The following is a 14987-nucleotide window of genomic DNA, read 5'->3' as shown; positions in this document are numbered from 1 at the left end:
CTCTGCATGTCTGGCAGACATATCAGTGTGGATGACGGATCACCACCTCAAGCTGAACCTCGGCAAGACGGAGCTGCTCTTCCTCCCGGGGAAGGACTGCCCGTTCCATGATCTCGCCATCACGGTTGACAACTCCATTGTGTCCTCCTCCCAGAGCGCTAAGAACCTTGGCGTGATCCTGGACAACACCCTGTCGTTCTCAACTAACATCAAGGCGGTGGCCCGTTCCTGTAGGTTCATGCTCTACAACATCCGCAGAGTACGACCCTGCCTCACACAGGAAGCGGCGCAGGTCCTAATCCAGGCACTTGTCATCTCCCGTCTGGATTACTGCAACTCGCTGTTGGCTGAGCTCCCTACCTGTGCCATTAAACCCCTACAACTCATCCAGAACGCCGCAGCCCGTCTGGTGTTCAACCTTCCCAAGTTCTCTCACGTCACCCCGCTCCTCCGCTCTCTCCACTGGCTTCCAGTTGAAGCTCGCATCCGCTACAAGACCATGGTGCTTGCCTACGGAGCTGTGAGGGGAACGGCACCTCAGTACCTCCAGGCTCTGATCAGGCCCTACACCCAAACAAGGGCACTGCGTTCATCCACCTCTGGCCTGCTCGCCTCCCTACCACTGAGGAAGTACAGTTCCCGCTCAGCCCAGTCAAAACTGTTCGCTGCTCTAGCCCCCCAATGGTGGAACAAACTCCCTCACGACGCCAGGACAGCGGAGTCAATCACCACCTTCCGGAGACACCTGAAACCCCACCTCTTTAAGGAATACCTAGGATAGGATAAAGTAATCCCTCTCACCCCCCCCCTTAAAAGATTTAGATGCACTACTGTTCCACTGGATGTCATAAGGTGAATGCACCAATTTGTAAGTCGCTCTGGATAAGAGCGTCTGCTAAATGACTTAAATGTAAATGTAAATGAGCAGCTTATTGATGTCCTGGTGCTGGTTTATATTTTTAGGGAGCAGCTTATTGATATCCTGGTGCTGGTTTATAATTTTAGGGAGCAGCTTATTGATGCTCTGTACTCGTGCTCCTGTATAGCACAACATTTTTGCTCTAGGGACTGAAACAGTTCTCACCATTGAACTGCCCAATAGAAGGGAAGGGAGATATCCAGCACCCAGGCAACAATATCCAGCACCCAGGCAACAATATCCAGCACCCAGGCAACAATATCCAGCACCCAGGCAACAATATCCAGCACCCAACTGCTTTATCTCATGTGACAGACGGAGAACAGGAGGGGGAGAGGAGGGAGGAGAAGGGAGGGAAGGTGGACACAAGGGGAGGAGAGCGAGGGTCATGGGGATAGCGTGCAAGGAGCTAATGGAACGTTTTAACCTCAAACTGGTCACAAAAGTAGCCCGCAATCAAAACATTTTGTAAGTGCCAAGTTCAAATGCTTTACATTTCAAATGGGAAAGACCTGCTGTTTCTTTTTCTTGATGTGCTGATTTTCCACTGTAGCTGGCAACCGGGGCGGACTGGGACAAGAATTAAGCCCTGGCTTTTTATCCACACCAGCCTACATCTTGGCCTTGTAAATTATGACAGAGTCAGAGCAGGTCTCTTTGCTGATGCCACGTTTGACTTTGAATATGATTTTGCATGAGCTCAGCTCAGTCTTTCAGAAAAAATGGCCGGCCCATCCTGAGGCCGGTCGTTGCCCACTGATCAGCCAAAGGCTCATTGTAGATTAGTATAACAGGAAATACAATTTAAAAAAGGATATTAACAGGCCCATGGGCAGCCAGCCATGTCACTTTTTATTTTTGAATTTTTTAAAATGAAAACAAATATTTTTGTGAATCAATTCTGACCAGCCGACGCAACAACAAAAATGGTCAGTCCCATCTGGCATTTGCCAGAATTGTCAGGTGGCCAATTCACCTGCTGGCGGGTGAAAGACTGCCATCGGCAATGGAGGGAACTCGGATGACATATCAAGGGAAGATCTGAAGTGGACGGTTAGAAACAGATTTGCCCTGTTAAAAAAATACTGATATTTGTTTTGGGGGGAGGGGGATTGTTAGTTTTTTCTCTTTCTACTAGCCACTTACACATTTTTTGAAGTTGGCTTTAGCTAGCCATGTCATAACTATCTACCAAGAAGCCATTTCAGCCTGGCATGCCTGCTGGCAAGGTTGGCAGACTTTAGAAAAGCAAGTGATAACTAAATGAACTGAATAAGACACATTCCTTCCAATCCTTGATCTAGATTTGAGGAAAATTTCAGAGAAGGATATTTACTTTCTTAAAAAATAAAAGAACCACCAGTCACAGACAGTTCAAGAGGTATGCAGAAAAATATATAGTGTCAAGAAAAACGTGTGAATTACCTGGACTGTGAATTACCTGGACTTCTGTATAAATTGGTCATACAATTGGATCTGATCTTCATTTAGGTCACAACAATAGACAAACACAGTCTGCTTCAACTAATAACACACCAACAATTATAGGTTTTCATTGAACACACCGTGTAAACATTTACAGTGCATTGTGGGAAAAGTATGTGAACCCTTGGATATAATAACTGGTTGACCCTCCTTTGGCAGCAATAACCTCAACCTAACGTTTTCTGTAGTTGGGATCAGACCTGCACAACGGTCAGGAGGAATTTTGTACCAGTCCGCTTTACAAAACTGTTTCAGTTCAGCAATATTATTGGGATGTCTGGTGTGAACTGCTCTCTTGAGGTCATGCCACAGCATCTCAATCGGGTTGAGGTCAGGACTGACTGGGCCACTCCAGAAGGTGTATTTTCTTCTGTTGAAGTCATTCTGTTGTTGATTTACTTCTGTGGTTTGGGTTGTTGTCCTGTTGCATCACCAAACTTCTGTTGAGCTTCAATTGGTGGACAGATAGCCTTACATTCTCCTGCAAAACGTCTTGAATTTTCCCATTGGCGATAGCAAGCTGTCCAGGTCCTGAAGCAGCAAAGCAGCTCCAAACTATGATGCTCCCTCCACCATACTTTACAGTTGGGATGAGGTTTTGATGTTCCTGTGCTGTGCTGTGCCTTTTTTCTCTCCACACATACTGTAGTGTTGTGTGTTCCTTACTTCCAAACAACTCAACTTTAGTTTCATCTGTCATCTGTTTTACGTATCATAGACTCGTCAACAGAGAAGTTAACATGTTCCAGAGATTTCTGTAAGTCTTTAGCTGACACTCTAGGATTCTTCTTAACCTCATTGAGCATTCTGCGCTGTGCTCTTGCAGTCATCTTTGTAGGGCAGACACTCCTAGGGAGAGTAGCAACAGCGCTGAACTTAGACAATTTGTCTTACCGTGGACTGATGAACATCAAGACTTTTAGAGATATTTTTGTAACCCTTTCCAGCTTTTTGCAAGTCAACAATTCTTAATCTTCACTCTTCTGAGATCTCTTTTGTTCGAGGCATGGTTCACATCAGGCAATGCTTCTTGTGAATAGCAAACTCAAATTTTGTGAGTGTTTTTTATAGGGCAGGCCAGCTCTAACCAAAATCTCCAATCTCATCTCAATGATTGTACTCCAGGTAGCTGACTCCTGACTTCAATTAGCTTTTGGAGAAGTCATTAGCCTAATGGTTCAAATACATTTTCCAACCTACAACTGTGAATGTTTAAATTATGTATTCAATATAGACAAGAAAAATACAATAATTTGTGTGTTGTTAGTTTAAGCAGACTGTATTTGTCTATTGTTGTGACTTAGATGAAGATCAGATCTAATTTTATGACCAATTTATGCAGAAATCCAGGTAATTTCAAAGGGTTCACATACTGTTTCTTGCCACTGTACAAATATATACAAAAATCCTTGATTTATTGACATAGATTTAAGGTGGTCATGATGGTTATGGTTTTAGATTTAAGGTGGTCATGATGGTTCTGGTTTTAGATTTAAGGTGGTCATGATGGTTATGGTTTTAGATTTAAGGTAGTTATGATGGTTATTTACATAGATTTAAGGTGGTTATGATGGTTCTGGTTTTAGATTTAAGGTGGTCATGATGGTTCTGGTTTTAGATTTAAGGTGGTTATGATGGTTCTGGTTTTAGATTTAAGGTGGTTATGATGGTTATTTACATAGATTTAAGGTGGTTATGATGGTTATGGTTTTAGATTTAAAGGTGGTTATGATGGTTATGGTTTTAGATTTAAGGTGGTTATGATGGTTATGGTTTTAGATTTAAGGTGGTTATGATGGTTATGGTTTTAGATTTAAGGTGGTTATGATGGTTATTTACATAGATTTAAGGTGGTTATGATGGTTCTGGTTTTAGATTTAAGGTGGTTATGATGGTTATGGTTTTAGATTTAAGGTGGTTATGATGGTTATGGTTTTAGATTTAAGGTGGTTATGATGGTTATGGTTTTAGATTTAAGGTGGTTATGATGGTTATTTAAATAGATTTAAGGTGGTTATGATGGTTATTTACATAGATTTAAGGTGGTTATGATGGTTATTTACATAGATTTAAGGTGGTTATGATGGTTTTAGATTGATAAGGCTGTTTCAGGTGTTTGAAAAATACAAAATTAGCAAATTTACAGATATGTTTTTTTTGGGGGGGGGGGGTTGAATGACACCCTGAATATGACGTCAAGGGAAGTCAAGGTCTGTGGTGTGCTTGTGAAGACATTTCATCATTGAGACAGTCATTCAGATACACTAGTGACTATTACCATCACCACAAAGCTTTTTCGGGAAACACTGGGTTTCCAATGACATTCAAAACATTTTTTTTAACCTTTATTTAACTAGGCAAGTCAGTTAAGAACAAATTCTTACTTACAATGACGGCCTACCGGGGAACAGTGGGTTAACTGCCTTGTTCAGGAGCAGAGCGACAGATTTTTACATCGTCAGCTCAGGGATTCAATCTAGCAACCTTTCGGTTACTGGCCCAACGCTCTAACCACTAGGCTACACTGATAAATAATAAAGAAAGAAAGAATAAAGAAGAGATAAATAAAGAATATCTCCAATAAAGAAGAGATGTTGTATCTCCAATGAGAGAGTTCCTAATGAGGAAGAGATGTCATATCTCCAATGAGAGAGCTCCTAATGAGGAAGAGATGTCAAATATCCAATGAGAGAGCTCCTAATGAGGAAGAGATGTCACATTTCCAATGAGAGAGTTCCTAATAAAGAAGGCCTGGTCTGTATAAGAAAAGACATCAGCCCATCAGGAAGAAAAACAGAGGATTGAAGTAGATCTGAGGAGGACCATAAAGAGCACAGGCCCAATCTTACCCCTCCCATTGGACCATTATAAGGCATGTGTGAAAAGAAAGTCATAGGCCTAAACTCTGAAATGAGTCTGTTGAAACACCTAGATGGGAGGGGGCCAGATGTGGCTCCATGTGGCTCACAGTCGCAGTATCAGTTGGCGCAGGTTTGTGTTTCACTGTGCCCTTGGTGGAACTTAGTGGGCCATGTGGTGAGCATTTGCTAGGCTAGCTGTGCTGATAAAAACACACTCTGGGCCTGTAGTCATCTGAGGAAGGCTTCTTCCACAGACTGTTTTGACTGTTCTGGAGTCCCACAGCCAGGAAACACCCCTGAGTGTGCCAGACAGCATCCCATGTTACCATTCTCCTCTCTCTTCTCCTCCCTAGACTGCCATAGCTTCAGTCCATCCAAATATTCAACCCCTATTTTTTATTTATTTAACCTTTATTTAACCAGGAAGGGCTCATTGAGATTTGAAATCTCTTTTTCAAGAGCGTCCTGGCAAAGATAGGCAGCACCAAGTCATTACACAATTACAGACAGACAACATGAAAAACTACAAGTAATCCAGTAAAAAACCAATAGAATTCACAAGAATATAAAAATGCAAATTAAAAACTTTTGACAGGTCAGGGATTCAGTCTTAAAAATCCTTCATCAGTGATTTAAAAACACCAATCGGGACAAGTTCCTCCAGACCTCCACTCGACAATCTCTCCCTCAATATAGCATGATCATCTGTATCAAAAGCCTTCGAGAGATCAAAGAGATCCCGCTGTGTCATATAGGCTGGCCTGTCCGGTCGCTAGCGCTAATGCTAACGGGCTCAGGGCAGTGTGAAGCATAGTGTGGGATAGGGAGGGGTTGGGTGGTGGTGGGGGTAATGGGGTCATGTCAGCCCACAGAGAGGCCAGCGGCAGACAGGAAGTTGGGGATTCTCAAAGCGTGCCGAGTAAATCCGGAACCTTTGTGTGGTTTCTGTACTCGCCCAGCCCAGCCCACCTGGCAAAATCATGCCTCAATCTGAGTGAAGCTTCACAGCATCCAATAGTAGAACCGCGTCCAATCAAGTAACCCCCAGCTCCCCAGCTCCCCCCCCCCCCCCCCCTCAGGCACCCAGTTTAGCCTGAGAGCATAAGGGTTAGGGCAATACCATGACAGACATAATGGTGTTTAACCATTCATTAATTTGTTACCCCCATTAACTCCTTGGCTTTACATCTATAACCAAATTAGCCCTTTGTCTATCTATATCGGCTTTGCAACTTTAATAATCCTCTGGAGATGCAAAAGATTTCATGTTGACAGCTGTATATCTACCTCTGAGTGATACTGTACATCTACCTCTGAGTGATACTGTACATCTACCTCTGAGTGATACTGTACATCTACCTCTGAGTGATACTGTACATCTACCTCTGAGTGATACTGTACATCTACCTCTGAGTGATACTGTACATCTACCTCTGAGTGATACTGTACATCTACCTCTGAGTGATACTGTACATCTACCTCTGAGTGATACTGTACATCTACCTCTGAGTGATACTGTACATCTACCTCTGAGTACTGATCTACCTCTGAGTGATACTGTACATCTACCTCTGAGTGATACTGTACTGTACATCTACCTCTGAGTGATACTGTACATCTACCTCTGAGTGATACTGTACTGTACATCTACCTCTGAGTGATACTGTACTGTACATCTACCTCTGAGTGATACTGTACATCTACCTCTGAGTGATATTGTACATCTACCTCTGAGTGATACTGTACTGTACATCTACCTCTGAGTGATACTGTACATCTACCTCTGAGTGATACTGTATTGTACATCTACCTCTGAGTGATACTGTACATCTACCTCTGAGTGATACTGTACATCTACCTCTGAGTGATACTGTACTGTACATCTACCTCTGAGTGATACTGTACTGTACATCTACCTCTGAGTGATACTGTACTGTACATCTACCTCTGAGTGATACTGTACATCTACCTCTGAGTGATACTGTACATCTACCTCTGAGTGATACTGTACTGTACATCTACCTCTGAGTGATACTGTACATCTACCTCTGAGTGATACTGTATATCTACCTCTGAGTGATACTGTACATCTACCTCTTGAGTGATACTGTACTGTATATCTACCTCTGAGTGATACTGTACTGTACATCTACCTCTGAGTGATACTGTACTGTACATCTACCTCTGAGTGATACTGTACTGTATATGGGGCGGCAGGGTAGCCTAGTGGTTAGAGCGTTGGACTAGTAACCGAAAGGTATGATTTATTAATGGACTTTAAGCCACTCTGAGATGAGTCAAACAAAGCCAGAAGGTAAAACTAGTTATGAACAGGGAGAAATCAGACGTCGGAGTTTAGCCATAAACCATCATTCAGATAACCCTTCATTTCAGAACAATAACAGACCATTGCATTCACTTGATCCAGGAAGTGTCCTCCCCGAGCGCCAGGCTGATTCATTCTTATCTTGCCAAGAGAGAGAGAGAGAGAAAAATAACTGTTAATAGGACCCAGCCAAAGGGACACTGGCCTGACACATCTGGTTAAATGTACAGTTACATGTGGAGAGCGTTTTGCTGGGAAACATTTACAAATACAGACTTGATTTGACAGGGGTTTTATTTCTGTTCTTGAACAATAGAGGAGCAAAACAACAATATATTAAATAGAATATCAACCTTGAAATGTTTTATCATTCATGTCGCAGAGAGATAAAAAATTAACTTTCTGTGTTCAACTTTTGGGAAGGAAGATATTGTACCACAACCCTATGCCCTTGTTATCATATGAATCTGATTACCATGAAAACATCCACCTGTTTAGGAGAGGTGCTGGCTAGCAGAGTAGAACACCTGGTTAGGAGAGGTGCTGGCTAGCAGAGTAGAACACCTGGTTAGGAGAGGTGCTGTCTAGCAGAGTAGAACACCTGTTTAGGAGAGGTGCTGGCTAGCAGAGTAGAACACCTGTTTAGGTGAGGTGCTGGCTAGCAGAGTAGAACACCTGTTTAGGAGAGGTGCTGTCTAGCAGAGTAGAACACCTGTTTAGGAGAGGTGCTGGCTAGCAGAGTAGAACACCTGTTTAGGAGAGGTGCTGTCTAGCAGAGTAGAACACCTGTTTATGAGAGGTGCTGTCTAGCAGAGTAAAACACCTGTTTAGGAGAGGTGCTGGCTAGCAGAGTAGAACACCTGTTTAGGAGAGGTGCTGGCTAGCAGAGTAGAACACCTGTTTAGGAGAGGTGCTGGCTAGCAGAGTAGAACACCTGTTTAGGAGAGGTGCTGTCTAGCAGAGTAGAACACCTGTTTAGGAGAGGTGCTGGCTAGCAGAGTAGAACACCTGTTTAGGAGAGGTGCTGGCTAGCAGAGTAGAACACCTGTTTAGGTGAGGTGCTGTCTAGCAGAGTAGAACACCTGTTTAGGAGAGGTGCTGGCTAGCAGAGTAGAACACCTGTTTAGGAGAGGTGCTGGCTAGCAGAGTAGAACACCTGTTTAGGAGAGGTGCTGGCTAGCAGAGTAGAACACCTGTTTAGGAGAGGTGCTGGCTAGCAGAGTAGAACGCCTGTTTAGGAGAGGTGCTGGCTAGCAGAGTAGAACACCTGTTTAGGAGAGGTGCTGGCTAGCAGAGTAGAACACCTGTTTAGGAGAGGTGCTGGCTAGCAGAGTAGAACACCTGTTTAGACTAGGTGCTGGCTAGCAGAGTAGAACACCTGTTTAGGTGAGGTGCTGGCTAGCAGAGTAGAACACCTGTTTAGGAGAGGTGCTGGCTAGCAGAGTAGAACACCTGTTTAGGTGAGGTGCTGGCTAGCAGAGTAGAACACCTGTTTAGGAGAGGTGCTGGCTAGCAGAGTAGAACACCTGTTTAGGTGAGGTGCTGGCTAGCAGAGTAGAACACCTGTTTAGGAGAGGTGCTGGCTAGCAGAGTAGAACACCTGTTTAGGTGAGGTGCTGGCTAGCAGAGTAGAACACCTGTTTAGGAGAGGTGCTGGCTAGCAGAGTAGAACACCTGTTTAGGTGAGGTGCTGGCTAGCAGAGTATAACACCTGTTTAGGTGAGGTGCTGGCTAGCAGAGTAGAACACCTGTTTAGGAGAGGTGCTGGCTAGCAGAGTAGAACACCTGGTTAGGAGAGGTGCTGGCTAGCAGAGTAGAACACCTGTCTAGGAGAGGTGCTGTCTAGCAGAGTAGAACACCTGTTTAGGAGAGGTGCTGGCTAGCAGAGTAGAACACCTGGTTAGGAGAGGTGCTGGCTAGCAGAGTAGAACACCTGTCTAGGAGAGGTGCTGGCTAGCAGAGTAGAACACCTGTTTAGGAGAGGTGCTGGCTAGCAGAGTAGAACACCTGTTTAGGAGAGGTGCTGGCTAGCAGAGTAGAACACCTGTTTAGGAGAGGTGCTGGCTAGGGGAGTAGAGCACCTGTTTAGGAGAGGTGCTGGCTAGCAGAGTAGAACACCTGTTTAGGAGAGGTGCTGGCTAGGGGAGTAGAGCACCTGTTTAGGAGAGGTGCTGGCTAGCAGAGTAGAACACCTGGTTAGGAGAGGTGCTGGCTAGCAGAGTAGAACACCTGTTTAGGAGAGGTGCTGGCTAGCAGAGTAGAACACCTGTTTAGGAGAGGTGCTGGCTAGCAGAGTAGAACACCTGTTTAGGAGAGGTGCTGGCTAGGGGAGTAGAGCACCTGTTTAGGAGAGGTGCTGGCTAGCAGAGTAGAACACCTGGTTAGGAGAGGTGCTGGCTAGCAGAGTAGAACACCTGGTTAGGAGAGGTGCTGGCTAGCAGAGTAGAACACCTGTTTAGGAGAGGTGCTGGCTAGCAGAGTAGAACACCTGTTTAGGAGAGGTGCTGGCTAGCAGAGTAGAACACCTGTTTAGGAGAGGTGCTGGCTAGCAGAGTAGAACACTTGTAAAAGAAAAGGAGAGCTGCACAATAACCGAATAACCAACGTTTTGACAGACAAGCTGGTTTCATATACCCTGATGAAGACAGCCTGTCTGTCGGTTATTGGTTATTCGGTTATTCAATTATTGCATCTGAGCTCCTAGAGTCTGTGGCTCTCTTTTTCTTTTTCCAAATGATTACATGGTCTGACAGTGAATGGCCTGTTTAGACTCCCACATTGACAACAATGATTTTTACTGGTGTGGCTAATTCTCATGCAGAAAAACATCCCAGACAGACACCTAAGACCGACCGTACGAGTCCGTCCTAGAACTCCTGTCTGTCGGGACAGGATTTCCCATTGAGGAGAGTGGAGAAATAAGGGAAAGGATTGGCCAGTCATGAGGTGTAAATCTGATACCATTACAACATGTGATGAAAGCCACCTGCGCCAACAGCACTACAAAGGCTGCCCTGTTCTCACAAAAGACCCTCCGTTTAATTCACTTTTAATTGAGGCCTGATCTCTGACAGCTGACTTTTGGATTCATGGAGGCCGGAATGTCTGTGAAGACTGATGACTCCTTTGTGATTAGCCATTTGGCGTTCGTTGCGCAACTTTCCAGCCGTCCATTCAGTGTGTTTGCTTTACGACTAATAATCAACAATTTGTTCTATAATAAACTGTCTCCTCTGGTGACAGTGGTATTCATTAACGCTCGGTGAACAGCCTCTCTGTTGAACACAGCGCCGGACAGTGACCTCACCGTCCACCGGACTCACCAGGAGGGTTGTTTCTACACAAGGGGCAGACGAAGGAGCCGTTCAGCCAGAAATACCCCAGAAATAAATCATGGTTTACAAACTGCGCTACAGAGTTATGCAATGTCAAAACATGTGGCCTCCGTGCAAAACAAACTCTCGGCACGCAAGGCCCCTTTGGCCATTCTGACACTGGGGGAGCCAGGCCTGTGCACTGTCTCCCTGCTCTGTTTATGCTGGGCCTGTAGTGAGACATTTGAAAACGCTCACAGCAGTATGTTTCTCCCAATATAAGTAAATTGCTTAAATGGACTTACAGAGCACAATTTATTCCTACACGCAAAGGTATGTCGTTGTCGAGAGGTTGGAGAGAAGAAGTGTCCTGAACTGATTGTTTCGACACTGAAAAAACGGTTGTTTCTGAAATGCAATCAAGTACACAATAGCTTGCTGTTACATTGCAGAGAGGCGGGACCAATCATCACAGACAGCACTTCCTGCTTTGTCCGTCAAAACATGTCAAACACCTTCATTACCAAAATATGAAGACCAATCAAAGCCTTCCTTTCAGTTGGCACTAAGCTTTCTGTCAGGAAGTGAGCTGTATCAGATAAATGATTTATTTTTGTGGTAATTAAATGTATTTTATTTAGAATTTATCAGAATAAAATTTTCCAGAAATAGTTTTACCAGCTTAGTGTATTCTCAAATTGAAAACAGTGAGGGAGCGTCGCTCCCCCGCGCTCCGGGAGCACTACACCCCTGGTTACAAGAAAATACATTTAGTTTATATTCAAACTTGGGCTGGCTAGACTACCTAGGCCTTTTCAATCCAAAAGTGTGAACTGGAATGAGTCAATCAACACAATAGTGATGACATAGACTGAGTTCATGTTTAATTAGCCGTACAGCTGCATTGGCCTACACAAAGCAAGCTTCAGCCCTGTGAGTTCTATTGTCCAATCGTAGTTGTCGTGTCTGTGTCTGGGTAGAGGACCCCCCTGTTAGTCTAGTCTACATGTCATTCATATGAACAAGTACAAGGTTGCTGTAATTTTACAGGGTTTTAATCCTCCCCAGGGCCAGGAGTTTTTCCAGGAGTTTATTAAAACCATATGACCTGATTAGAAAAACTCTGGTCCTGTCATAGCCCATATATCACTCTATATTTTTGATTTATTTTAGTGATTAATGACTGTCACAGGCTCCAGAGTTGTAACTGGTCAGGTTACCATATCAGGGAAACACTGATCAGGGACACACTGATCAGGGACACACTGATCAGGGACACTGCTCAGGGACACACTGATCAGGGACACACTGATCAGGGACACTGCTCAGGGAAACACTGATCAGGGAAACACTGCTCAGGGAAACACTGATCAGGGACACACTGCTCAGGGACACACTGATCAGGGACACACTGATCAGGGACACACTGATCAGGGAAACACTGATCAGGGAAACACTGATCAGGGAAACACTGATCAGGGAAACACTGATCAGGGAAACACTAATCAGGGAAACACTGCTCAGGGAAACACTGATCAGGGAAACACTGATCAGGGAAACACTGATCAGGGACACACTGATCAGGGACACTGCTCAGGGAAACACTGATCAGGGAAACACTGATCAGGGAAACACTGATCAGGGAAACACGGATCAGGGAAACACTGATCAGGGAAACACTGATCAGGGACACACTGATCAGGGACACACTGATCAGGGACACACTGATCAGGGAAACACTGATCAGGGAAACACTGATCAGGGACAACACTGATCAGGGACACACTGATCAGGGACACTGCTCAGGGAAACACTGATCAGGGACACACTGATCAGGGACACTGCTCAGGGAAACACTGCTCAGGGAAACACTGATCAGGGACAACACCTCTGGGACCTATGCTGCTCCATCTGTAATGTACTAATCTTCATGGGTTGTGGATTGTGAACGTGAGATTTTTACAACATTTCCTCTAGTTTGCATAGCTCCATCACCCCCAAACTAAACATCATTTATGTTATAAGCGGTTCAATTTAGAAGTTTGCTTTCACAGAGATTCCAAGTTTTCTCTGTTACGGGAGAATGTCTTGGGTGTGGTAGAATGCTTGCTAAGTGCCCAAGTAAAGGGTGCAAAATAGTTAGAGGGTGAAATAGTTAGAGGGTGAAATAATTAAGAGGGTGAAATACTTAAGACGGTGAAATAGTTAGAGGGTGAAATAGTTAGAGGGTGAAATCGTTAAGAGGGTGAAATAGTTCGAGGGTGAAATAGTTCGAGGGTGAAATCGTTAAGAGGGTGAAATAGTTAAGAGGGTGAAATAGTTAAGAGGGTGAAATAGTTAGAGGGTGAACTAGTTAGAGGGTGAACTAGTTAGAGGGTGAACTAGTTAGAGGGTGAAATAGTTAGAGGGTGAAATCGTTAGAGGGTGAAATAGTTAAGAGGGTGAAATAGTTAAGAGGGTGAAATAGTTAGAGGGTGAAATCGTTAAGAGGGTGAAATGAGAGCACTATGAAATCTAAGACTTCCTGAGCTGGAGACCTCAACTTATACCAGGACCACCTGATGGGATACTGGCAGCGCAGCATCACCAGTAAACTGTTTTTAAAAGTCCCCGGTTGTAAAGTGATCCACATGTGTCCCTCCCATTGTTCTCTCCTTTGACTCCTGGAAGAGGGGGCTTGCATTTCCTGGTTAACACCAGAGGGACGTCATCCTATTGTGTTCCGTCCCATGGCCATGCCTCTTTCCTGTCCATGCTGACTCAAGGTCTTCCCACACTGTTCGTCAGACTCAAGTCTTTCACAATTATTACATGTCACAATGTGAAACGTTACCATATTAAAATATAAATATTAACCTGGCCAGATTGTACGATTTGCTTCAGTTCTGTCGTCACAGTCAGTGATTGGCTTGAGAGTCTACGTCAACAATAATGACAGTGTAATTGATCTGAGCATGTGACAGCAGCCTCCCAAGTGGTTTTTGGAAAACCTGAAAGTATGCATCTTAGAATGAGTTTTCACATAAAAACATTTTACGTCCGAACTCAGAATGAAATGGGCATCACAAAAATAACATGGTTGCTGTGGTAGAACGTTTATTTTGACTGTCGATTTTGTGCTTTTATCAAAATCCCATCAGGTAGTCTGGTTTCAGATGTGTCCACATAAACAGGATTATTATTTCTATTTCTGAAACCAGAAATAGTTATTCTTGCAAAGCATGCAAATGTTTAAATCAAACTATTATATTAATCTGACTATGCTCAATAATCATATTATTGTGTGCATACTCAGTGCCGGACCGTAATCGCGTTGGTCAGCTACCGGGATCTGCTCGTGACACCAGAAACACCAGAAACACCAAAAACATTTATAACACTGACAGAACTTAGTCTACGATCTCACGTAGTGGGTCTTAATCGGCAAACCAAAACTCTGTCACACATGGATCGAGCCAAGACGTCCGACTAACTCTGTCACACATGGATCGAGCCAAGACGTACGACTAACTCTGTCACACATGGATCGAGCCAAGACGTCCGACTAACTCTGTCACACATGGATCGAGCCAAGACGTCCGACTAACTCTGTCACACATGGATCGAGCCAAGACGTCCGACTAACTCTGTCACACATGGATCGAGCCAAGACGTCCGACTAACTCTGTCACACATGGATCGAGCCAAGACGTCCGACTAACTCTGTCACACATGGATCGAGCCAAGATGTCCGACTAACTCTGTCACACATGGATCGAGCCAAGACGTCCGACTAACTCTGTCACACATGGATCGAGCCAAGACGTCCGACTAACTCTGTCACACATGGATCGAGCCAATACGTCCGACTAACTCTGTCACACATGGATCGAGCCAAGACGTCCGACTAACTCTGTCACACATGGATCGAGCCAAGACGTCCGACTAACTCTGTCACACATGGATCGAGCCAAGACGTCCGACTAACTCTGTCACACATGGATCGAGCCAAGACGTCCGACTAACTCTGTCACACATGGATCGAGCCAAGACGTCCGACTAACTCTGTCACACATGGATCGAGCCAAGACGTCCGACTAACT

The 14987-nt window shown here is 44.5% G+C and overlaps 1 protein-coding gene across 2 annotated transcripts in view; it reads right to left on the bottom strand.

Moving 5' to 3' along the window:
* LOC115126596 (uncharacterized) overlaps window positions 1-14987 on the bottom strand; it is a 145356-nt gene that overhangs the window by 71277 nt on the left and 59092 nt on the right. Inside the window, exon 4 of one of the 2 annotated variants that reach the window (XM_065006897.1) lies at window positions 7673-7732. The exons of the other annotated variant lie outside the window; for it this stretch is intronic. Coding sequence (XP_064862969.1) covers window positions 7673-7732 — 60 coding nt within the window. The remainder of the gene's footprint in view (window positions 1-7672; window positions 7733-14987) is intronic. 2 annotated transcript variants of the gene reach the window in all.

Source organism: Oncorhynchus nerka, linkage group LG22 (genome assembly GCF_034236695.1).
Source record: "Oncorhynchus nerka isolate Pitt River linkage group LG22, Oner_Uvic_2.0, whole genome shotgun sequence".
Classification (NCBI taxonomy): domain Eukaryota; kingdom Metazoa; phylum Chordata; class Actinopteri; order Salmoniformes; family Salmonidae; genus Oncorhynchus; species Oncorhynchus nerka.
The sequence above is the reverse complement of the archived record's forward strand: the minus strand, read 5'-3'. Positions and strand labels throughout refer to the sequence as shown.